Source organism: Sesamum indicum, linkage group LG10, assembly GCF_026168435.1.
Source record: "Sesamum indicum cultivar Baizhima isolate 11 linkage group LG10, ASM2616843v1, whole genome shotgun sequence".
Classification (NCBI taxonomy): Eukaryota; Viridiplantae; Streptophyta; class Magnoliopsida; order Lamiales; family Pedaliaceae; genus Sesamum; species Sesamum indicum.
In genome coordinates, this window is record NC_142666.1 from 295,349 (window position 1) to 320,010 (window position 24,662).

At 37.8% G+C, this 24,662-nt stretch overlaps 4 protein-coding genes across 11 annotated transcripts; 1 reads left to right on the plus strand and 3 right to left on the minus strand.

The window, feature by feature from the left end:
- Positions 1-3,438: 3,438 nt before the first annotated feature.
- Positions 3,439-7,671, minus strand: LOC105173016 (DNAJ heat shock N-terminal domain-containing protein). Of its 7 annotated transcripts, none has more exons than XR_848699.3 (5): positions 7,488-7,671; positions 6,413-7,106; positions 6,142-6,327; positions 5,439-5,515; positions 3,439-3,914 (listed from the first exon to the last, which is right to left on the minus strand). XR_848699.3 is itself a non-coding variant. In XM_011094653.3 (4 exons), the coding sequence occupies exons 2-4, from the start codon at positions 7,085-7,087 to the stop codon at positions 5,495-5,497; spliced, it is 882 nt and encodes a 293-aa protein (XP_011092955.1). In that variant the 5' UTR covers positions 7,088-7,106; positions 7,488-7,670; the 3' UTR covers positions 5,114-5,494. The 7 variants fall into 7 exon arrangements, 1 of the variants encoding a protein (XP_011092955.1); XR_848697.3 differs by having other exon boundaries at positions 3,439-3,971; XR_848696.3 differs by having other exon boundaries at positions 3,439-3,965; positions 7,488-7,670.
- A 594-nt stretch (positions 7,672-8,265) lies between these two features.
- On the minus strand, positions 8,266-15,692 carry LOC105173017 (V-type proton ATPase subunit B 2). Of its 2 annotated transcripts, none has more exons than XM_011094654.3 (15): positions 15,534-15,692; positions 14,543-14,607; positions 14,046-14,101; positions 13,865-13,963; positions 13,445-13,504; positions 11,447-11,558; positions 11,149-11,357; positions 10,580-10,708; positions 10,357-10,494; positions 9,970-10,120; positions 9,802-9,884; positions 9,352-9,399; positions 9,197-9,250; positions 8,983-9,066; positions 8,266-8,898 (listed from the first exon to the last, which is right to left on the minus strand). In XM_011094654.3, exons 2-15 carry the CDS (start codon positions 14,598-14,600, stop codon positions 8,713-8,715), a joined length of 1,467 nt encoding a protein of 488 aa, XP_011092956.1. In that variant the 5' UTR covers positions 14,601-14,607; positions 15,534-15,692; the 3' UTR covers positions 8,266-8,712. The 2 variants fall into 2 exon arrangements, with proteins under 2 accessions (XP_011092956.1, XP_088742231.1); XM_088886105.1 differs by having other exon boundaries at positions 11,149-11,353; positions 11,443-11,558.
- A 1,711-nt stretch (positions 15,693-17,403) lies between these two features.
- Positions 17,404-19,527, plus strand: LOC105173019 (chaperone (DUF3353)). Its single transcript, XM_011094656.3, has 3 exons — positions 17,404-17,796; positions 18,292-18,652; positions 19,163-19,527. The coding sequence occupies exons 1-3, from the start codon at positions 17,527-17,529 to the stop codon at positions 19,336-19,338; spliced, it is 807 nt and encodes a 268-aa protein (XP_011092958.1). The 5' UTR covers positions 17,404-17,526; the 3' UTR covers positions 19,339-19,527.
- Positions 19,528-19,614: 87 nt separating this feature from the next.
- LOC105173018 (protein ALTERED PHOSPHATE STARVATION RESPONSE 1) lies at positions 19,615-24,290 on the minus strand. The gene is made up of 4 exons (XM_011094655.3): positions 21,874-24,290; positions 21,206-21,426; positions 20,733-20,956; positions 19,615-20,629 (listed from the first exon to the last, which is right to left on the minus strand). Exons 1-4 carry the CDS (start codon positions 22,760-22,762, stop codon positions 19,792-19,794), a joined length of 2,172 nt encoding a protein of 723 aa, XP_011092957.2. The 5' UTR covers positions 22,763-24,290; the 3' UTR covers positions 19,615-19,791.
- Between the last annotated feature and the right edge of the window lie 372 nt (positions 24,291-24,662).

Consider the following 24,662-nt stretch of genomic DNA (forward strand, 5'->3'; position numbering starts at 1 on the left):
CAGGCGTGAACAATGCTGGCACTTATTTGCTGGAAATTGTATTTTAATGGTTGGACACAGCACGTGATGCCGATCCGATAGCTGTACAACGTAGTATCTTACAAGTAGATGAGTCATGTGAGGTCTATTCCTATTCCTTTATTCAGAAACATGGAAAAAAATATCATCTTTATTGCGGTTATGTAATTATTTAGCTGAGAGGGGGTAAAATGAGGGGGGATGTGTTGTGGGTTTGGCATATAAGCTGATATTTGAAGCAACATGATGGGGAAGCTATAGTCTAATTGCGGACCCCAGAAGAGAAGACTGTACTTCATTAAAGCAGCTAGACTTGATTGATGAAATGTGAGGTACATTATTAGTCATTAAAATTTGATACCTTGTGAGGTAGTGTAGTTGGCGTACCAAAATCATATTTAATGCGTTTGATTGCATTAGAATCTTGTCGCATCTGGCGAACCCCAGATGTTTTCTTGAGTGTATACAGGAGGATACCTGTTCATTGGGAATCCCTGGCTGGCTTTTAAGAAATTATAAATATTCTTGTTTATACTATACTATACACCCGTGAATTGGGGATATGTCTGAAAGATTACACTTAAAATTTGTGGTTTGCTTCCATCAAATAAACTTGAGGTGGAGTTATGGTGAATAAAGCAGGATGAGCATGTTTTAGGTGTATTTATTTGGGTATGGTTGGTGGAGTGTAGATTTGTGATGAATATGGTGAGATGTGGTGTGGTTGAATAGTTTAATGTTGATAGCAGAAGGCAATACTATCTTGTGTGCTGTAAATGTGGTATAGCAGATCCACATCCAAATCCACCTCACCTGAATGTCCACCATAATATATTTTGTATGGATATAAGGTATCATCATTTCTGCTTATCTTTGCTGCCACTGATAGTGCCCAGCTTTCTGTTACTCATACCTTTTGTTTATGTCATTAGTTTTTGGTGTTTTAGGGTCCAACACTGATCCAAAAACTGATATGAGGCCGGCCCACCCCCTCTCTCTCTCTCTCTGAGAGACCACCTAATTAATGATTCTAGAAAGAAATTAGAATGATGGGAGTGGGTAGCTAGCTAATGAAGAAGAGAATGATTAGGTGTTCCAACTCATTCATCTCATAATTTCATAGTGGATTTCCTCAGTCCCACCCTGCCTCAAACTATTATACCTGTTTTTACTCACCCTACCAACTTAATCAATCACTTTACATTTAAGAATATTGGAATGGGAATGGAATTCCCATATCAATTCATTTTCTCAATTTCACTCTTCTTTCTTTCCAGGGATTTTTAATTTGAGATCAATGGTTGTCATGTTAATAATAAGATCAATAATCAAATTCAATTTTTCCAACCTTAAAGAATTGAAGCTCACCACTTGTCCAAATTCAAACTATGCATTAATTAAAACTCATACTAATTGGTTTCTAATTATAATATAAAAAAGTAAAATTCAACACCAGTCGCGTATTGGCGCTATAAATACCTCGCATTTCCATAGATTCATCAGCGCAGAAAACCGTACAGAAACTAGAGAGAATTGCACATTCGGGGAGCTTTATATATATTTCTTTATTATATTATTGGAAATATATATTGAAGATGGCAGAAGAGAAGTCAAGAGAATCCAAACTCATCTTGAGAGCCGCCAGAAACCAGAAGGGCATTCTCGAGGCGATTGGGGACGGCACGCGGATGAAGAAGGAAGATATATATACATTTATATGTAAGGTATTTTGAATTTGATAGGCATATGATTATGAGGTGAATAGAAGAAGCCGTCTACACCCATTATTCCATGCTTCCTAATACTATTCCTTTCTATTTCACTAGTCTTGCCCCATTACTCATCTTCCACGTAATTTAGTGTTAGGTAGTTACTATGTGCCACGTACTTTGTATTTTTCTTGGTTATCCTGTATTCATTTAAAACTTGCTGTACAAAATCCATGAAAATCAAAGTTGGTATCTAAAGCATGACAGACAGTGCCAAGTTGCAAAAAGTTAGGCTAAGAAGGATAGATTACAAAAGTAGCGTGAATCATTAATTTACTAATCAAGGAGATGCTTTGAACGAGCATACAAGAAACACACCTACTTTGAATGAACATACAAGAAACAAATTTCCCGTCTTCCCTTTTTATGTTGTCTGATTTTAGTTTTAGTTTGAAAGATTTGCTAAAACACTAAAGATGAGTTTCAAGACATCGATAATACTCACAAAAGAGATGTGTTGGTTTGACTGACTGGTGACTGCATTACCCGTAATAACAACAAATCTGTATTGTTTCTATCATACAAACAACTTCAAATCTTTCTCAAAATTTCAATCCTACCAATACTGTGTGTGTATGCATGTACTGTACAGCCTACAGACATTATTCTTTTGTGAACAGAGCTTAAACAAAAAAAAGCCGCTATTCTCTTTTGTCAATCGACTTCTTCACCATTATCCACCTGTAATCTTTCACTCCCTTGCTCGGAGAAACATCAAGACGACGCCGTTGAGGCAACCGCAGCAACTCTCCGTCAATCTACTCCACCGGTAGCGATGGTGTTCCTCCAGCTCCGCCCCGATGGGCTGCAGGTAGGCCCACGCCGCGTGCTGCAGCAAAGGATCCTTGATGGGAATCTCGCGCCAGCTGCTGGTGGGAGAGGCCGTCCAAGGGGGAGAGTCGTGGAGCAAGTCCTTGAGACTGGTGTAGCTCTTACTCTGCAAACCAATCATCTCTATATGGTGGTTGGAGTTGGCGCACTTTTTGTGGTTGCTAATGGGGTTTGGTAATGGGAAGGCAGGATGATTACAGCCGAAATTATGGGGTTTAATGAAGTAGTTTCCCATAATACAATCGGAAAGATAAAAAGTATTAAGGGGTGAATGATGAATTCAATTCAGAGACTGTGTTTTCCTATTAGGAGGATTATATTACTACAATTACCAAACAATGTGTGTGCGCGCGCGCGGGGAAGAAGGAGAAGGGAGAGTGCGAGCGAGTAGTACTAGTGATTTAGGTGAGTGGGGGAAGTGGGGTCCATGGAACACGTGTTGAAACAGTGGGCCCCCCCTGCCCCCACCACATCCCTGCTCAAAAACTACTTCCTCGAATTTTGATTTGCAGATGAATTTACGTAGTGGTTAAGCTAACAGAAACAATAATATTTGATCCCTAATCTCCTGTACATGTGACATGATCAACATAAGATATTTGCTCAGAGAATCTTCATACCTTCCTATATTCTTCTATTCTTTTATGCACAATACTTTTCCACACCATCAAATCTCATCTTAACCCAATCCCCACAATTATTCCACTTTCCTTCAGCTTCTTTCTCTGCTCCATTCCACTGCACAAACACTCCAGTACACAGTTGATGGTTTTTCTGACAAATCTCAACTCAAAAACAAGAAACAAAGTGAAAGAAGCCATTGTTGGAGAATGAATTCCTGTATCACCAAAGCTGTGATGCAGGCTCCTTTTTAAATTCAGCGGCAGAAGTGAAACGGATTAACTACTGTTAACAATGTTTAGTTAGTTCTAACTCACCTCTAACTAAGCTAACTAATGAAAAGTGCTATTCTACTTACAAAGGTGGTACAAGTGAAACAGCGACTATGAGTGAGCTTACAAGTGAAGAATACGTTACTTCACTTAAACGAACAATTGCGATATAAGAAAAAGTAATGGCTCTAAGTGCGCGTCTTTTTCACTGAATGTAACGATGACAGTGGCAGAGCTTGCAGATCATGAAGAGCTGTGGAGAGCATGAGTTCCTTCACTCCCCAACTCAGGTTGCACATGGTGCACTTGATGTATGCAATAACGAGCAACTTGTGGAGTATGGCATCACAAGCAACAGATTGGGTGTCTGTTTCCGGGTGTACTTGGAGGAACACAGGATAACCTGAAATTGCATTGGAGGAGCATACCCCGAAAGAGCTCGATCAACATGATGCTGCAACTAATGAAGACGAGATGAGCAGGAGAGAACGGAAGGGAAAGGGAAGAAATGGAGGCAAAAATGAATCAATTCATTCAAGAATCAAAATGTACATAATAGATTTCAGCAAGTGAGAAGAGGTGCCAGCAATTTGCAAACAGTAATGTGCTTGCAACACATGTGGCCGCCTATTACTCAGTTCTTCACAAGTGCAACACCTCAGAATTTAAAGGAGACTCTAGATCATAAAGGCATCATTAGCAGGAATAAAGAATGTATAAAAGATGTTTTCATGCAGCCCAGGGTCAGATCCAGTACTTTGGTATATTTGCAAAAAATGAAAAAAAGCAACAAAACACACACAAGGAAAAGAAAAGCCAAGTTGAAAATCAGGTGGATAAGGCCAAGATCATTCTTTGGACTAACATATCCAAAATAAAACACGAAGCAACGTGCAAAATTGAGGCCACAAAATACCCTATGCTAATACGTATGTGAAACAGAAACAAAGCCACGACTCCACAAAATAAAGTACAGGGAGATCTAGCAATGCCCTCCAAAGAAAAACCACTTTATTACTGCATCAAACACAAAATAACACCTCGGATTCTCTCACAAGGACAAACATCAGAACTTTGAAGCAATGACTATAATCTCACCACTGTAAATTTTTCGAAGAAAGCAAGTGTGAATCTCTTTATACTGTTACATACATATACCCTGATAAGAACAAATATACATGTGTAAGAGAAAATGAAGGTCTATGTGTTTGGATGCACATCAATGTATGTGGGAATGTCTCTGTCTATAGAGCAATTGTAGCTCTGCTTAAACCACATGATACATCTCCAACCGGAATCCTTAATGGTGTATATCAATGGTACAAATCCATATTAGCAGAATATTACCTCCAACTTCTTTGAATTTTAATTTGTCTCCACGAAAGTACAAATAAAGGAAGTTTTCCAGCATGAGGCCTCAATACCAATGTTAACAGTGTGGTTAGAATATAGAAACCAAGCAACACTCCAAAACACTTATGAGTAAATTGAGTTTTATGTGTTTCAAAACACAAATGTAGGGGAATATTCCAACACCAAGCAAGATGTGCCACTAGCGACAAAAGAACTGCAGCATATAGATAGAAAGTTGATACCCCTTCGTCACAAGATAAGAAACTTAAGAAGCTATTATAATAGAATTCTCAGCTTTTCAAATAACGTGAAGCTACAGCCATTGAGAGTTCAAAACAAGAAGAAAGCAGTCAACTTCTTCGCGTAACAGATGGGGGCCTTTTATCCAAGCAAGGCCAAAAATGATGTGGATAAGGTCATGCGAACCACCTATAACTGGTGTGTGCTACTGAACACTGCACGGTAAGCTATAGCTACAACACAGAGGGATAAAGTTTACAAGAAGAGAAAGGGTATGAAGGTATGTTGCAGTAGCTACCTTCAGTTAAAACATTTAATTCTTTAAGTGTACAACCTTCTATTGATGCTACAAAATGCTCTCCTTACACCTCTCCAAGATTCTTTAACAAGTCACTTTTGCCTCTGAGCAGCCTGACACCAGAAAAAACATAATTAGAATAACGGTGAAGAATTCACCTAACAATGATAAGAACTCAACTCTTTTGTTGATCTTTTAATCAACCTAACCCCCCAAAGTAAGATGTATCAGAGGGGGGAAAAAAAGGTAGTTGCATTCTACCTGCAACCATAAGATACTAGCAAAACCTATGGACTAAATCAAGAAAAGTTTCCAGTATTCTACTAGAGCATAAAATGACTAGACCAAACTTCTTCAACCCCCACCCTCACTACCTCATCTCCAATGTCAATAATAATTATCCAACCACATCAATGTTGATACATAGATTAGAAAAGTATTACAAAAATAATTCAAAATAGCCTGCAAATAAAAGACACCAGTAAGAAACAAGGTTCTCTTGTGAAGAAAAAGCAAGGAGTCGGTTATAAAAGAAAAGCTGCCAACCGCTGTACAATGTATCAGTCCAAAATTAAGGGGTTATAATTCCATACCGAAGACAAAGAGAAAGAGAAAACTCAGAAAATACGTGTATTTCTATGCAACCTTTTAAGACCTTAAATCGAACCAAAAAAGTTTAAATTAAATAACGTGAAAATTGCCCTGAGTGAAAAGAAGAAAAGACACTACAGTTCCCAACCTTTTTCAATTTTTCAAGTACTGAATCTTCAAATGCCTGATATCCAGCACCAACCAGCTTGCTCAATTTTGGACCATCAGAGTCATTCTTCTCAGCACTAAAAATTACCGGTGACGAAGCGGGTTGAAGAGGTAACACTAGGAGAGGATTTGAAAGATCGCCCAATACATTCCCAGTAGCAGCAACCTGCCAACCAAAAGTTCTCATTGGGAAACCCAAAAGATAGTAAAATGAAATCGAACCAAAGATTTTTAAAAAGTCTTATTCTTACAGCAGCATCCTTAGATGCCATTACTACAAGAGCTGATCCTTTCTTCTTGGAACTCTTGATGACTACATCTTCTACAGCACCAAACTTCTCAAAAATTGCTCTAAGTCTATGCGCCGAGTAGTCTTCACCAATCTTCTCCCATGAAATCTTGAGAACCTTCTCCTTATCCAATCCATTACCACCTCCACCATCCATACTATCTTTCCCCTTTTCTTTTGTATCTTGCTTGAAAGGTGTTGCAGCGGCTGGTGTTTTGTTGGCTTGCATTGCACGAATTCTAGCTATCTCCTCCTTTAGTTTCCGAGATATTCTCTCTTCCTCTTCTCGAGCTTTCATGTTGGGGTCAACAGCAAAGGCAGATCTCTCTCTTTCTTCAAGATCTGACATCATCTTGCGGCGCTTGGAATCTTGTTGTCCTTGGCGATGAAGCTTCTCCCGTTTCACTCTAAGTAGATCATCAAATAACTTTCTAGCCTTTTCATCCCTGAGAACTTCATATGAAGTTTGAAGCTTTAAAAAATCAGCATGTGCATTAGGGTCATCTGGTCTCTTGTCCGGATGCAGCTCCCTGGCTTTTGATCGATAGGCTTTGCTAATCTCTTGCTCTGAAAGCCTGGCGCCTTCCTCACCGGAAGGGAGGCCCAAAACAGCATAATGGTCGACTTCAGCATCCATACCACGCAGTATTACTCAACTGCAACAACACAGTAGCATGTATGATGCAAAAGGGTGGGAAACAGAAAGGTATCAAATTCACAAGGTAGATGGAAGTTGAACAAGTCATCATAATGCTGAAAAAACAAAAAGGAAGCTCATAAATCGAAATATAAAGCAGAGAGAAGACACAGACACAAAGTGAGATAAGGTAACATATTTTGCTAATACCGCTTAAAACACAAACACAGAGCCGCGGCAGCAAATAACTAAAGCCCCATCCCCATGTAAATTCGAGATATCAATTGAGAACAGAAATTACGAAAATAATACTTGTGTGTTTTAACATTGACAACAAAAATACCTAGAAAAAGAATGAAATTCACTGAATTAAGAAAAAACAATTATTAAAGAAAATAACCTGGAGCGGCGGCAGTGGAGACGACAGAGAGGCGGATCTAGCGGTTCTACTGGCAGGCGGGAGCGATGGTTTCGATTGGAGACCTGGGGAAGGTCTTGGGGTTGGTTGAGGCTGGGTGTATGCCGGTGGGGCTATGGAGGACGATGGGCGTTCTTTTTAGGTTTAAATAAATTGACTTAAATAGATAGTCCACTTATTTGAGGAATAATTACAACTCCACTGCCAAAAATTAAATTTGGTATAATAGCACTTGGACTTTCTATGACTTACAAGTTTATTATATAGTTTTAATACCCTTTGTGTTCGTTTAGTAATGCTAATGTTGTATGTTGGTGGGTTTAGAGATACAACCAAGGATTTCTTGACTTGGAGAAATTTTTTGGAGTCTTTTAGGCACCTTTAACCCCGGTTCAACTGTTTCCAACCTACAAAAACTTTTAATTATTATTTTATTCTTTATACAAGTGACAGTTTTTATGCCCCATTTGCCAGAAATAAAAACATGAACACGCACTTATGTAAAAATTCTTGATAATATACTTGAATTTCAGAAAGTTGATCAGGGTTTTGCTTCAGTGTTGGCAAAAGAATTACGACATGTCAGTGAGATATTGATTAACGAATGCACAGATATATGAGACGTGATATATTTGTTCTTTGGATTTACAACATGTGGAAAGCAAAATAATCAGAGGAATACAAAGACAATAATCAGGAATGCAAAGACATCATCAATTCCAGTACCACATCCACGTTGCCCCTTGCAAAATGCATCTGATAACCAGTTAAAAGGCCAGAGACAATTCTCATTTATTTCTTAACATAATGGTACAGAACACACCCTGAACAAAACTGTCCAGCAGCATTAAACACCATCTCACAAACTCATAACTTGAGCAAATAGTAGAATTATATAATGGTGACTCTAAACTCCGCAGAAGCCACAAAATGTTTCCAGACTTTCATCTAAGAAGGCAGATGCACCACTCGTCTAGAGCAACACAATAATACAAACGAATTACAGGGGATCTAGCTGGTTCTCTTTCGAAAAAATATTAACTATTTTGTACTGCCATAGAGCCTTGGCTTCCGTGGGGCTCAAAAGATCTCAATCTTATTTTGAACCAGAGAGGAGATACACAACCCAACAAAATAACAATATGAAGAAATGTGCATGCCAAGGCAGTCAAACAGAAGACTCCACTGCAAAGAACTTGAATCAATATCAGTTAGATGCATCCCTGCTGTAAAATTGGTCAAGTGTCTTTCCTGGAATACGGTGAAGAAGTTCTCGGGGAAAGATACGGAGCAGGGCCCACGCCAAATCAAGGGACTGGAAGATGTTGCGTGTGTCATAGGCTCCTTGAGTGACAAACTTCCTCTCAAATTTATCAAGGAACTCAAGATATAGCTGTACATCCATGTGGAATTGGTAAGCTAAATTATTTCTCACTGGAAATTAATAAAACAAAGCAGTTATGCACAAATAACAGACCAGATCTTCCGAGGAAAGTGCTTCTTCTCCAACCACAGCTTTCATTGCCTGCACATCCTTCCCAATGGCATAGTTTGCATATAACTGGGGATATGAAAACATAGAAGTGTCAGATAAAAAACAACCGTATTGTAGAAACCCCAAAAAATAGAACAGCTAGTGCCAGTTAGTAGAAACTGGATTATATTATGTGAAACCAGATTAGACAGTTTACCTGGTTAGACACATCAGAGTGATCCCTACGAGTCATGCCCTCACCAATAGCACTCTGCAATACATTGAAGCAGTAGCAGGAACACCACCCTCATTATCCTCTATAATTCTAAGCACATGAATCAAACCAAATAAACTGAGTATTGGTTTAGTTACCTTCATTAGACGAGACAAGGATGGCAGCACATTGATTGGAGGGTATATCTGTCAGTTGAACCAGTCAACATCTCTTTAGCCAAATTTTGATTCAACAGAAAAGAAAAAATATATCTATATAAACAAAGATAATCCAAGGATGCCAGGTCTCTACAGTTAATCCACCTTTCCTGAGCGTCAGAATCAAGAAGTGATAAGGCGCAACCATCTTCACTATTACAAGGCGCTTCACCAGATTATCTTAAGGAACTTTATTATAAGATAAACGTCTATAGGAAGTTCTTTTAAGATTTTCTGCAGATAATTGACCTTGACATAAAAAAATGTCATACAGGAAGTTCTTTTAAGATTTTTGGAGATAATTGACCTTAACAGTCGAAGGTCGTACCATGCTTTGTACTTGACCAAAGAGATACTGAATGGGTGAATCATGAATCAATCTCCTTTTACCTGTCTATTATGAAGCTGTCTGTCAATGTATATCTGCCCTTCGGTAATATAACCCGTAAGATCTGGTGTGGGATGTGTGATGTCTGTTCAAAAAAGGAAAACATAGTAAGAAGATCCATTATTGCAATATAAAGAAATTAATTGCCAGATGGCTTTGGATTGCATTACCATCATTGGGCATGGTTAAAATAGGAATTTGAGTGATGGAACCCTTTCGTCCTTCTATACGTCCAGCACGCTCATAGATAGTTGCCAGATCAGTGTACATATAACCAGGATATCCACGCCTACCAGGCACTTCCTCTCGAGCAGCAGACACCTAAAGAGGAAATATGATCTCTAGCCTCTAGTTCTTAATTTACTTGAATAAAGAATAATGAACACTTCACAAATACTTAATCACAGCCTAGAAAAGATGCATTGGGGAAAAGACATACAGAAGCCATTATACTTACTAGGAAATGATAGAAAAGGAGACAAACACTAACAACTATTAAAGGAGAACCGTTGTCAGTTGAGATAGCTCAGAAAGGTGGATGTCTATGCAAATATTACCTCACGAAGAGCATCAGCATAAGAACTCATATCTGTCAATATGACAAGCACATGCTTCCCGCATTCATATGCCAAGTACTCTGCAGTTGTGAGAGCAATGCGAGGAGTGATAATACGTTCTATTGTTGGGTCATTGGCCTGCAGCAAAACTGACGTTAAGACATATTGACCGAGGTTTATGTCAGAAATTTAATTATGTAAAAGAAGGCATTAGCATAATTACCAAGTTTAAGAAAAGGGTCACTCTCTCCATGGATCCATTTTCCTCAAAGTCACGTTTGAAGAACTGTGCTGTCTCCATGTTGACTCCCATAGCTGCAAAGACGATGGCAAAATTGTCCTCTTCATGGTCCTGTAGCATAGAGTAGATCATATGAATTATGTTGATAAAGGAGCAAAATTCTGAAGATATCAGACTTAAGGAAAACAAAATGATGCATGAATTAAATACCAAGCAGTCTAAACAATAATATTAAATTTTCTCGACAGGGTGAGACAGCTGGTGAAATTAATTTTACATCCCTAGGCCTTAATTCTCTCAACAAGAATAAGAGAAACATATCCTGTCTACTACATTGATTTATCTCCGTGTATGGAGAGATATTGGTATCAGAAAAATGGCTTTAACAAGTAATAAGCCAAAACTAAATAGTAATGCCTATGGTTCTGCAATATCAAGCAAAAAAACAAAAGTGATTATGGATGTCAAACATGAAAAGCAACCTTGCTGCGGGCTCAACATAACACGGAAACTAAAATTCCTAGAAGAACATTTGTGTGGTTATAATATACCTGAAGAAGATCATCAGCTTTCTCCAAACGTTTCACCAAACCAGCCTGACGACAGATCTGAGCAGCTATTTCATTGTGGGGAAGACCAGCAGCAGAGAAAAGAGGAATTTTTTGTCCTCGGGCAATTGAGTTCATGACATCAATAGTTGAAATTCCAGTCTGTATCATTTCTTCAGGATAAGTTCTCTCACTAGGATTGATGGAACTCCCTGAACCCAATAAGTTAACAAAACCATCAAATATGAACAGATGACATGCATACAGAAAGACACAACTTCATACTCCAATTGATACTTGCCAGAGATATCCAAGTAAGCCTCAGGAAGAATAGGAGGGCCATTGTCAATGGGTTTCCCGGAACCATTAAAAATACGACCAAGCATGTCCAAAGACACGGGCGTTTTTAAAACCTGTAAAAAAGTTGCAGCATGAATTCTTGTGAAGTAATGCTTAAAACAAAAAAGTAAGAATTAACCATCTAAAGGAATTGATCTTGAATCAAGAATGAATCTCATTAACAAAATAACTAAGCCATATACAATTTTGAGGGGGAAATACAGCATAAATCAATTCTAAATAGAATTCAAAACCCTATGCCTGCTTTCTAGAATGCACTTTGTGAATTTGAAACGGCAGTGGAGAGCTTATTGACCATATACATTAATCTGGCACTGCTTAAGTTAAACACCCAGTTCAGCCCAATTCAAGAGGACGGACAAACCGACATACTACACCGGCTAAGCATGTACTTAGAACTTATTCGCACCCAACTATCAATCATTGTCAGCAGTTCGTCATAGAAAGAGAAGACACACAACATATGTGTCCATTATATTGAATGCAATGTTTTGAAAAATGGATTGATGGTTGGACCGGTTTTGAAAAAATCGGTTGACCAGAACCATACTAAATACATGTATAAATATAAATATATATATATAGCATATCAATACATTATATATTCATTGTTAAACTAAAACACAATATATTTACAAATAAAAAGCTTTAAAGATTTCAAAGTAAATTTGATTCAATTAACAACAACGATAGTTCCCCAATAAAATTGAACATAAACACAAAAAATAAATACAACAATTTATAACAATATATAAATATTATAATTTATTTCCACAATTTATAAAATAAATAAATTAATTAAAAATTCAACTTTGTTAAAAAAACATTATCATTAAAAACTAATAAAAACTAATAATTAAAGAATAATTGATAATATTAACACAATTGAAGGGCATAGGGAGCCGGCTGGCAAATGGTCTAGGACTCAAGATAGGCAACCCTTCTTCCCCCAGTTCCTTCTCTTATCCTTTTCTCTTCTTCAAACAGAAGAAAAAAAAAAGAAAGAAATAAAAATAAATCCATTTTCTTGGTTAACCCATCAATGATCATCTACAGCCTTCATTCTATTCGATGTCAGCACTATACAAAAGCAAAAGTGGATATTCAACTGTATTGAAACTTGTATTACCTAAACCAGTTCCCAACCCCCCAACCCAAGCACATTACCTAAATGGATCTGGTGGTCTTTTAAACTACGGTATTAAACAACCAACTTCTGATCTACATAATCATTTGAAAATAATACTAAAAATCAGCATCATTCTCTTAAAAGTTAATTGTTGCTTGGCTGCCTTTGTTCTTTTTGAGTTTTTCCTTTATTTATTTATTTATTTCTGAACATCTGAACCGGTTTCAGCGGTCCTGGATTTTGGCGTTTTTATGGGTTTTGACCGGTCCATCCCAGTTTGACCTCTCCGATTTTTGTGCTCATACCCAGACCGGACATAGGTCCAGCTCCCGGTCAGGCCAGTCAAACCGGCTGGTTTGATCATGGTTTAAAAACATTGATTGAATGTGATGAAACACATGACCATGAAAAGTTCTATGGATGGATATGAGTATTAATAAAATTACACGTCTCAAACAATCTGTAAATAGAATTGCAATACTAAATGCAAGCTCATCATACATCATGAGAGATAAGTTATGAATGCCTATCATTTAATATTCAAATAATTTTTGACAAATTCATTCCAAGAACAAACATTTTCTAGAACCTGGGAGAAGAATAAATCTAGAAGATTTTGGTAAAAATAATAAGAGAAATGGGAAAGAGAAGAATTTCTCTTTCTTATTTTTACTGGGTTTTGGGGAATGGAACAGTTGACTTGGTGGAGAAAACTAATTAATAATTGAACACGGAGTTCACATCAGTTCAAATACTTGGAATAACAGCATGATTTTCAGGGAAAGCAAGAGCAACTGCAAATTACTGTACCTCTCCAGTGAACTGCACAGTTGTGTATTTATTGTCAATTCCAGATGTGCCTTCAAACACCTGGTCAAGAGAACAAAGCAATATAATAAGTGCACCGCCTAGTTGAAGAATTAGTCTCAAAGTACTGAGGTGACTGAAATTAGAAAGTAAAATTTAAGAAAAGATGAGTAACACAAACAATTGAAGGAAAAAGGATCTCTTAAGCAGGTAGCTCAACCACTGTCCTTATTAGAACTCTGAAGGCTAAAGAAGCAAAATGCATTTGTTTCTGGATAAGAGGATAGTAGGGATAAAGCTTTTGGTTATAATACAAATGAAGCAGAAAATCTCAAAATAGCAAAATTGAATAGATCTCAGAAGCCACATTAGAGGTGACAAAACAGCAAAAAGAAATCAAATTTCAAACCGGAGTCACTGTACCTGAACTACAGCCTTCTCTCCATCAACCTCCAGCACTTGCCCACGTCTGGTTGTTCCATCTCCTAGGCGAATGTTGACAATTTCATTGTACTTGGGTCCCTGACATAGTTTCATAGAAACATCTAAAATGATCATGATCCCATTCCCAGATGCATACTCACAAAGAGCCAGAGATATTCACCTTCACTTTATCAAGGATAACAAGAGGTCCAGCAACACCAGAGACAGTTCTATATTCTGAAAAAGTCCAAAAAATGTCAAACTATGTAGTAGAGAACAGAAGCATGTTTTAGGTGGGAAATATTTCAAAAAGCAGCAACGCTAGATCATATGGAAAGCTTCCAACTAACTAGCTTAAAGAATAAATTACTCCCATCATCAATATTCCTCACATGAATAGCTCGTGCAAACCATAGTTGCCTAACAATTGGCTTCCAATACACCCCATCTTAACGGCCACATGGTATTAAGGAAAAAGGAAAAACAGTTTTATTGGATGATTCTGGAACAAGAAATAACCACAGGTACTTGAGATCTAAGCTCAAACACATGAAAATATAAAGGAAAAACCACATAAAGTGAGTGATGCATATACATAGATAAAGATGTGTAGATATACATAATAGGCATCTAAATATTAATGCAAACTGAGAGGAGATTAGTTAGACGAGAATATACCCATTCCAATCTCCAGAGTTCCCTCCTCCATATCGACATTGTTTTGTGCAAAACCCATACTGAACCTACAAAATCCACAAGATTTGGGACCAATCAGGAAATTCGGAGAGAGAGAGAGACAGAAAAACAAGAATCAAATCCTACTTGAAGCAATCAAATTCAGTCACTCTCAGTTTCAGATCATTCCAAAGCTCAAAAAACTGAACAACGATCCTAGCATGGATGACACCCTAATTACAAATTTTCACGAAAATGCAGAGAGACACAACATATATGTTGTCTTCTGCCAAGTGTAAACTAGACAAGACTTGCCCTAGGTCCTGTTCCTTTATATTGTTGCTCAGGGTCAACTCAATGAGATGAGAGGAAGAGTATCTCTCTAAGCTTGATAACCAGTAAACTGGTCTTCTGATCCCAGTTCTCAATCATTTGATAAATAGAATCATTCCCGGGAAATGATCGTTGCAGTCAGTCCAATAAAGCTAAATATGTTTTCCCCTTTTTTGCCGGTCAATCTGTAACAAGGCCTGAAGCTGGCAACAATTTGAACGCCTAAGCACACGAGCAACAGAATTAAAAAGCAGGAGCATCAACATTCATCAAACACAAAGTTCCCACTACGCCACTACTCAGCATAGTGGCCTGGTCCTTGCCTAACTAAGTCTATTGAAAATGAAATGGACCATTGCGAATTCAAGCTTTGAGATCGGATCGCCACAAACAAAAAGTCATGAGTTGAGCAGCACATGCGGAGACTGTAGCAGAAATCCTATAGCGGATACATATTCAACTCAATCACCGCGAAACAAAGTAGCTGATGCAAATATAAGTCTAAACTGCATAAAAGAATAACCAATCGAAGCAAACTGTAGCGGATTCAACACTCGTATGCATTCCAGATCGATGAACAAAAATAAAAATCAAATAAATCAAAATTTTACGAACCAATTGAAAGTGAAGATAGTGGAATTGGATCTGGAAAGTCACGTACCTTTTGACTGATTCGTAATGCGAGAGAAAGCGAAGAGAGCTTAGGGAGGAAATGAATGAGTTGGATGGGCAGAGCAAAAACGAGAGTGAGATCTAAGAAATGAAATAAATTTGTGAGTATTTTTCAATCATGTATCGCGTGGAGACTTTTTCTTTATTTAACAGTTTAGAAGAATCAATCAAAATAATGAAAACGAAGTGGAGCGTAAGCGCGATTTACTACGAACACTGTAATAATTGGAAACTTTTTACCGGAGAGAGTACAACAAAAGAAAAGCTGGCAGATGGGTGGTGTTGGTGTTATAGCAGTAAGGACGGACGGACTAAGAGATCACACGGCCTATTATTTGCTTTGCTGATGGGACCCACTCACATCACACCCCTTACACTAACAAAATTATGGTCCACATGAAATCTCATCCAACCAAACCAATTTCAAACCCATAAATTATGAAGAATACTAATAAAAGATAAATTCTTCATCATCATCTAATTCATTTTTTCAAATATACTCAACAATATATGGTAAAAGTAAACTTATTTATTCATATGTTAAATTAAGATGAAAAGCATAATTTAAAATTTAATTGTAAGAGACAAGCATTTTTTATATTAATATAAGACAATTGTAAGGAGATTTGGATCACTCTTTATCCATAGAGCTGATCATGCCCGCTGGAACATGGCCGCAGCCTTATCAGTCCCTCAAATTAGTGATGGCAACGGGACGAGTTTGGTACGAGTTTGATTGGATCCGAGACTTGCCCTGCCTAATTTTTTGTATTTCTTATATAGAGTTGAATATATGCAAAAATTATTTAAAAATTTACATATATTACTATAACTTTATTAATAATGAATCATATATTAAAAATTAGATAATAATATATATATAATCCGAGACCAGATGGGGCGGGTTTGGGCCAATACCCGTACCCCCCCCCCCCAACTTGGTCGGGTCTGAATCAAACCACCCGGAACTCGAACCCCAATTCGTCTCAAACCTGTCAAATTCTATATCAAACTCTTGTGTTTTAAAAAAATGAAGCAAACCCCCTCATCAATGATTTAAATAGGGAATAAATTGTTTCTTTTTTTAAAATATATGAAATAATTTATTATTTTAATTTTTACAAAAAAAAAATATTTATTTGTCATATTATAAAATGATAAATTGTATTTTTCCCTATTATGTTGTGGAATTTATAAAAACACAAGATATGAAAGTGAATGGAGCACCCAATTCCCAAATTGGAGTAGTTCTCCACATGGTATGATTGGGAAGTAGTCCTGATGTTACAAGTTTGTAGCTCTGTAAACGCGTACAACTATGTGTAGTGGTGTGTTGCACTTTTAGAGGGTTGCCACTTGCCTGCCTCCTCATTCTTTTATTTGCTAAAGTGGATCAACTTTCCTTCAAATTTATTATAATTATGAGTATTCAATAATTCTTTTAAAGTTATTAACAATTAGTTTTGACTTTTCATTACGATTTTTGTCAAAAATGATTTTTAAATCATGAATTATAAAATTTAAAATTTTCAAATATTATTTTTTATAATAACACCCAATCAACATCATTTATTTTATAATAATGGCAGTAAAATATTGATTTTTTCTTGTTAGAATTAAAATGAATTTGACATTTTCACCTAATCGTTCAAAAAATTACATGACATATAAATGAATGATTGATAATTTTTTAAAATAATAAGAAAGAATTTAAAATTTGAATGTATGGTATATATATATATATATATATATATATAAATTATAGTAATAAATGTAATTAAAATGAAAATAGGCAAGTGTTGAGTGCTTAATATCCTTAATCACCACCTCATCATATATAAGAATACTTCCAAGGAACACACACAACACCACCTCATCTCCTTCCCTTCCACATTACTCACTCTAATGAAAAAATCTTTTGCCTCCACCGTTAAACAACATTCCTTATTCACACACACCTTCCCACTCTCTGTCTCCCAAACATGGCCGCACCCCTATCCGTCCCGCCCAACCCCCGCACTGCTCCCACCCCATCCAGACTCTCTCCCGTAATTAAGCTCTTCAGCCGCCGCATGTTAGCCCCACCTCTCCAAGCTAGCTCGCGCGCCGATGACTCTGCGCCCTTCGATATGTCTGTTGAGAATGCCCTCAAACTGTTGGGAGTCTCCGAGGGTGCATCTTTCGATGATATTCTCCGAGCTAAGAATTCTATTATTGCTTCCTGTATAGATGACCAACAAGCAATTGCTCAGGTTCTTACTTTTTGCTTTTCTATTTTCTTTATCCATTCCATGCTAATTTGGTACTGCTTCTTGGATGCATACAAATCTTATTTAACTTGCATTTCCTAGTTTCTTACTATCGGTTAGTGTGTGATAAGCTGCAGCATCTTACTAATCAATCACTTGTGTGATTACTGTGTAAAAGCTGGAATTCTTGTGTGATCCTTGGTTCTTTTTGGCATGAGCATAAACAAACCCGTAGGTTATGATCCTTGAATTCAGGGCACTGAATTTCGTTTTCTTGTAGCTGGTAAAATACTTCTTAGCTGTGGTCTTTCTGATACTTTATTCAATTATCAGTCTTAATTTGTTTAGGTTTTATACGTCATTCACTTTATCAAAATTCCTTGTCAAGAAACTTTTACTGTATATCTGCCCAACCCTTGGTTGTCTGTCATTATTTTGCTTGAGAAATAGGTTAACTAGAGCTTTTAGTTATGGAGTATAACTCTTATCAGTTTATAGGTAGAGGCTGCATATGATATGCTGCTAATGCGGAGGTTATCACAACGGAGAGCAGGGAAAGTTGTAAATAGTGGCATTCGTTATGCTGATGTTAAACCTGTAAATGGTCCTAAAATGGGGTCAATGCCCAACTGGCTTCAGATTTCTGTGAAAAACTCACCCATTTCAGTTGAAGCACCCTCAGTTAACGAGTTGGGCGTGCATGCTGGGGTGTATGGAGCTCTGATGGTCTTAACATATGTTAATGGAGCTTCAGCATCTTCTACTGTACCCTATGCTGGAGCTGATGTTCCTGGTCTTGTTTTGGCCACTGGTTTTGGGGCATCCTTATACTTGATGACCAAGAAAAATGTGAAATTGGGTAGGGAAATTTCTTTCTTTAACTTGATGCAGTCTTTTTGTCTAGGCCTCTTGCAACTACTTCTTGTTGTTACTTAAATATCCTGGTTTTGCATCTTTTAATTCCACAAAGAATATCATGCAAAACTTCTCTCAATGTGATTCTGTGTGGTAGTATTCAACTCACTGAGTGACTTTTAAGCTAAGCATGTGTCTGCTAACTAGAAATTGGAACCACAAAGTAACTTGCTTCATTTTGTAGAATTATAATCATAATAGAAACTAGTCCTTGCACCATGTGGTAGCACTATTTACAAGGGAAGGTGTATAAAATAAATAAACGTAGAAGATTTTGTTCATGAACGCAAATAGTACTTCTGACCACTTCAGACTGTAGAATGTTCCTAACATTCTCCAAGGCTCCAAGATTAGCTAATATTGAATCCATGTTAAAAGGACTATTCTACTTCAAAATAATTGTATAAACCGATCTTGCTCTGCTATCAATGATCTTGGACTGTTACTTACGCAGGGAAGGCAACTGTCATAACGATTGGAGGGCTTGTGGCTGGTGCATTGATGGGCTCAGCAGTTGAGAGCTGGTTGCAGGTTGACATCGTCCCATTCATGGGGATACACACTCCAGCTACTGTTGTGTGCGAATTTGTACTATTCTCACAATTTTTAATCTCCTTATACCTAAGATAGAACTAGACACGATTGTATTGGGCAAGTCTGGGAGGGCAACTGTAATCTTTGAATAAGGCTTGCAATGCTTATCTAAGATGTGGAGCTATATGCGCATTGCACATATATAATGTTATCACAGAATCTACCTAGAAACTGTATCACTTTTGAAAGTTATATAAACATTCGGTATTAGCACTTCCTCTGAAATTATCATCTTTGTTATTGAGGGTCTGTCAATTTTGTCCTCTATATAACTTTTGAGATTCTTGACTGCAAAGATGAATGATCAGGAAATGGACCTCCAAGGAAAATTGTGTGCAGCATCTGGCTAAATGTTAATACTTGCCAATGACAAAGTAATTGATGAATAAGCTATGTCTCAGCGAGTTTCTTCGACAGTTTCTGATTTACAACATTTGAAGCTTAGACCCTGCAAAGGTACAGCAAAAACATCCATAGAAGCATTTTATCTCATTTGCTGCAAATTTCTTGGGCTTCCCCATCTACCATGTAAGGTGGTTTCCCAACTTTCTCCAAGTTCTCAGTGGTGGCGAGGCCAGTATACATTTTAAAAGCAGCACTGGAGAATTCTGTAATAGACTCGAAAAGCCCACCAAACCCCGTCTGGAAACCATTTAGGATTATCCTTTCTGTTTCTTCCATGCATTTACGATGTTTTTCCTTCTCCAAATCAACCCTTCTACGGAAATTCTCCAGCATATTCTTCCTCTCTGTTAAAGAATCCACGCGATCCTCTATCTGCCCATCTGCATTTTTGTCAGTGACCCTAAACTCAGAAATCCTATTCTCAGCCTTCTGGAACGCCAAAATCTTTTTATCTAGTTCTTTGGACAGGCTATCAACTTTCCGCTTTTGTAGCTGTTCCTCTCCTTGCTGAAGCCACAAAGCCCTCACATCCTTAACACAGCTTTTCATTGCTAACGAAACTGCCTTTTCTGGTAACACGTTCATGGAATCCAACCAATCAAGGCAAACTATGAGAAGTGGGGGCCCATTGAATCGATTAGGCCGAGCAGAAGCCCTGTCCCTGGAGTAAAATTCGACCTCTGGAGCAACAAACTTAGATAACCATCCAAGAAGGGCCTCAATATATACTTTCTGAGCAGCAATGTATTCAGCAAAGCAAGCACGCCAATTGACAAGCTCGGTTTCAAGCTGAAGCGTTGCTAGCCGGTGAGATTCATTGCAGAATTTTCGATAAGATGGGCAGGTAAAAGTTTTGACTTCAGATATAATCTTATTCTGGATTTCATGAGACTCCAACATAATTTTCCAAGTTCTCATCATACTGCATTAAACACAGAGGCAATGAGAACAGGGGAAATTCAAAACTAAGATCATATTCTTTTCTTCAATTATTTTTTCCGGGTTCAAGAGTAACTGTGTTTTACCCTTGAAGTAATTCCTTTATTTGCGGCTCCAGTTCTTCATCTCTCAGTTTCTCAATTTTTGTTGAAATTGTTTCAGCACTTCGAATTGATACAATGATCCTGCTATATAAATCCTTGACTGCTGCTCTGGTTTTGTCCAGTGCAAACCCTTCATCTCCTCTAGCATCTTGGTTTACAAGTTGGTTCCATTTCTTTCCGTAAGCTCTCCGGATGCTATCTCCTTCCTAGAGGCAAGTGGGCAGTCAAGGGCTAGAAGCAGATAACTATAAATTGCATAAACATTATTATTGCAGAAGGTAAAATCTACACCAATGTGGATAGGACAAAGCCAGTAAATTACAAGTCTAAGGTTCACAATGCAATGCAACCATTGAACCAATTACTGTTGCCCATTGTCAGGCAGCAGCTCATCTTGATGCACACAGAAATCCAGTGAAAATCACAGCACAGAACACAGTACATCACTTAATTACCTTAACTTCTTCATAGAGTTTCTTTTCCCAGGCATACAGCCTTCCTAGCGTTAGTGAATGGCTTCCGGAAGCCATTCCTCCATAATCATCAAAGAGTTGGTTGCTAAATTCTATCCACGTGGAAGAGCTTTTCAGACCAGATGCTACTAAACTCTTACATGATGATGAACGAGAAGAAGCAGAGCGCCATGTGATAGCCTGAATTAATTTCGTCGAGTTCTCTGCATCCACATGAGTTGTCTGTGAATGAATTCACCAGGGAATGTGACAGCAATATAAGGCAACAAGGAGTAGGAAGTTTCCAAGCACAAAAGAAGCCTTTTAAAATCCAGAAAAAAAGAAGATTGGAAAAAATTATGATCATTGGATATCTTGAAAAGGTCAGTAGATTTCTGAAAGGACTGGGGGGAAACACAAAGCCCGTTACAAAAAAGACCATCCATGCCCATCAGAGCATTTCCTTTTGGAAAATTTTCTAAATTGAAGCAAATCACAGACTCATTATTCTGATCATCCAATTCAAAAAAATCAAGAAAAGGAAATGTTAGAAATTTAAGAATAATAACAGCCTACAACTGATCAGAGTAGAAAGGAAGTATGAAAATAATACTCCTATTAACATATGCACCACAATGCATCAGCAGAAAACTTGAAAGAAAAGGTTAGACCTTTAATTTCCTCCATGTTAGAGTGCAAATGCACTCTGTTGCACTCTAACATCCTGGAAACTTCTTTTCCAGAATCATAAGCCCTGATGAAATGGTCTTCAATATCTTTCAATGCTTCCAAGAACTCCCTCCCTCTCACTGGTGTATCAATCAGTCCCTTCTCTTGCTGCTCCCCCTGGCTCCCCTTAGCACTCTCCACTGCTTTCACCACCTCAACCTCATGCTCCTGCTCCACACTAAGTGTTTTTTTCTCCCCTGCAGCCTTTTTCTCCTCCTCCACTCTTTCCCCTTCTTCATCTTCAAGTTCTGGGATGCCTTCTTGTTCTCTCACCACCCTCAAATCCTCCTCAGAAATCCTATTATAAACACTAATTACTTCTGACCTTGTTGCACTGGCAAAAGGGTTAAAGAAATCCCACCCAAAATCTCTCTGGGGTGAAGGTGAAGGTGAAGCCACTGCCTCAGGCATATCCATGTAAAAATACCCACATACTTGTTCTACTTTCTGGTTATTCTCCTTGCAGTCTTCCTCAGAATAGTCTGAACTAGTGGAACTACTGCATGACTCACAAACAATGGCCTCCTTGGTGGGTTCAGAAGGGGTTTGCTGAAGAAACAAAGGGTTAGAAACCACATTTTCTTTGGGAGTACAGGGTGGTGGAGAAAGGGGAGGGAAAGTGATGTAAAATGGTGAAGGAGGTGAAGAATGGCGAGCAACAAAGAGATTTATGGCAGCAGAGACTCCAAATAAGGATTGGCAGTACCTATAGTGTGCATCTGCCAGAGCATATCTTCTCTCCACAGCTAACTTGAGTTGATTTTTCCTTTCTCTACAGATGGAAACTACTTCTTCTTCTTCTACTAGTAGCCTTGAGGCCACGCATCCCATGTTTCTTTTTCAATGAGGGAGCTTGGGTCAGCTCTAAAAAGGTGGGCTACAACATCAAGAAAGGTGGCTCAAATATGCCTGGAACTGATAAAACTGGTGGTCTTTTGCCAAGATACATTTTTTTCTCCAGACTTTTACAGGTATTTTAAGAGATTTAGAGGAAAAACATTTCAACCTCTTAGAGATGATTCAAAGAGGATTTTGCCCACAGAGACAAAAATGGCTTTACAGAAAACGACCCATATAGCCATCTCTTTTGCTAAGAAAAGAGATGTTCATACGCTCAAGGGGGTAGGAGAAAACCTGTGAAGAGAAGTGAAAAGATACACGGCTTTATTGTTATGATTTTACCATTGCCTTGTGCAACACAATGAAGGCATGTGATAATATTTCACCAGATTAACAGAGTTGAAAGATGGTAATAGTCGTGAAGCAGAGAGGGAGGAATCTAAGGTGTTTGCATTGGGGGAGGATGGTGGTTAAGTAGGGTCGGGGCTCGAGGAGGAGATGATGGCATTCTTGTGCTTGGTAATGTGAAGTGAGTGTGTACGGTTTTTCTCTACAGAATTGTGTGTGTGTGAAGTGTGGAGTACAACCTGTGAAAAATTAAATTCCAATTCCCATCTGAGGAAGAGTGAGAAAGAAATACAAGTCAGTCAGCAGCTGTAAAATTTAGCACAGAATTCACTGGGAGCCACATTGAGCTCAGTCCTACTGGTCATTTTGGGGTGTGTGTGTGTGTGTGAGAGAGAGAGAGAGAGGAGGTGTTCAGTTGACAATATAATGTCATTGTTTGGTTTCTGTTAACAGCTAAGCTCGTAATTACTACAAAGAAGAGGAATAGTGGATGTCTGTTGTGAGTTTATAGGCTGCTCTTAATTCAGCATTAACTAGTAGATGACTTGACTGTCATGCAGTAGCTGCTGCTGCTTTAATATCAAAATGGCCATTGCGTCCCTGCACATAGAAAACATCTTGGAAATTTGTTACTACTCCACTCAAATACGTAATGTGTGTTTTAGTACTGGTGATATGATTGTGAGAAGATAAACTAAATTACCATCCTCCAAAGATTCCTCTGTGAAAAGGTTAAGACACACATCAAAATTATGTAAGATTTTTTATTTCTTAGTTTGGTATGTGGTGTACTCCATTTACTTGGAATTATTAGTCTGAATAACAAAATTATCAGCCCCCGCCTTCTTTAACCTTCTCCCTCGCCCTCGCATAAATGCAATTTAGGGCTTGAACTTGGAATTGACATCTATATTCAATTTTACACCTTATAAGGCCAAACCTGTTTTCAATTGAAAATGGGTTTAGGGCAAAGGTAAACAATATATTATGTTTCATCTTAGATTCTTTTATCACACGTATAATTCAAATTTATCCTATCACTCAATTATTCCTATATGCAAAATAAATGGAGTCTAAAAGCGATAGCAATCGCTTGACCTTAGTGTTGTATCCAAATATATATGATATATAATTATATTTTTGAATTTTTCGTAAAATTTTAAAATAAACACATGTCAATTACTTATTAATGCAACGCCAAAAGGTAAGGGAAGATCTGAATTATACCAATTTGGGTACTAAAACTGAGAGTGTGTTTGGGGGAATTGTGAATTGGAGCGTGGGTGTGGGTGTATGTGTTGAGTACAAAGAAAAATGATGATTGAACCGGAGCGAAGGGCATTCCATGGGATTGTGACTTGTGAGAATATACCTGAGACACACACACACACACACACACAGAGTCTCATATTCAAAATCATCATCATAAAGAGATGAAAAGACAAGAAACCACAGCTTGAGATGGGCCGTAACTCACAACCATCTCTCTTACAGGTATGTATTGTTCGAATTTGGATTAGCTATACTTTTTATTTCTAGTACG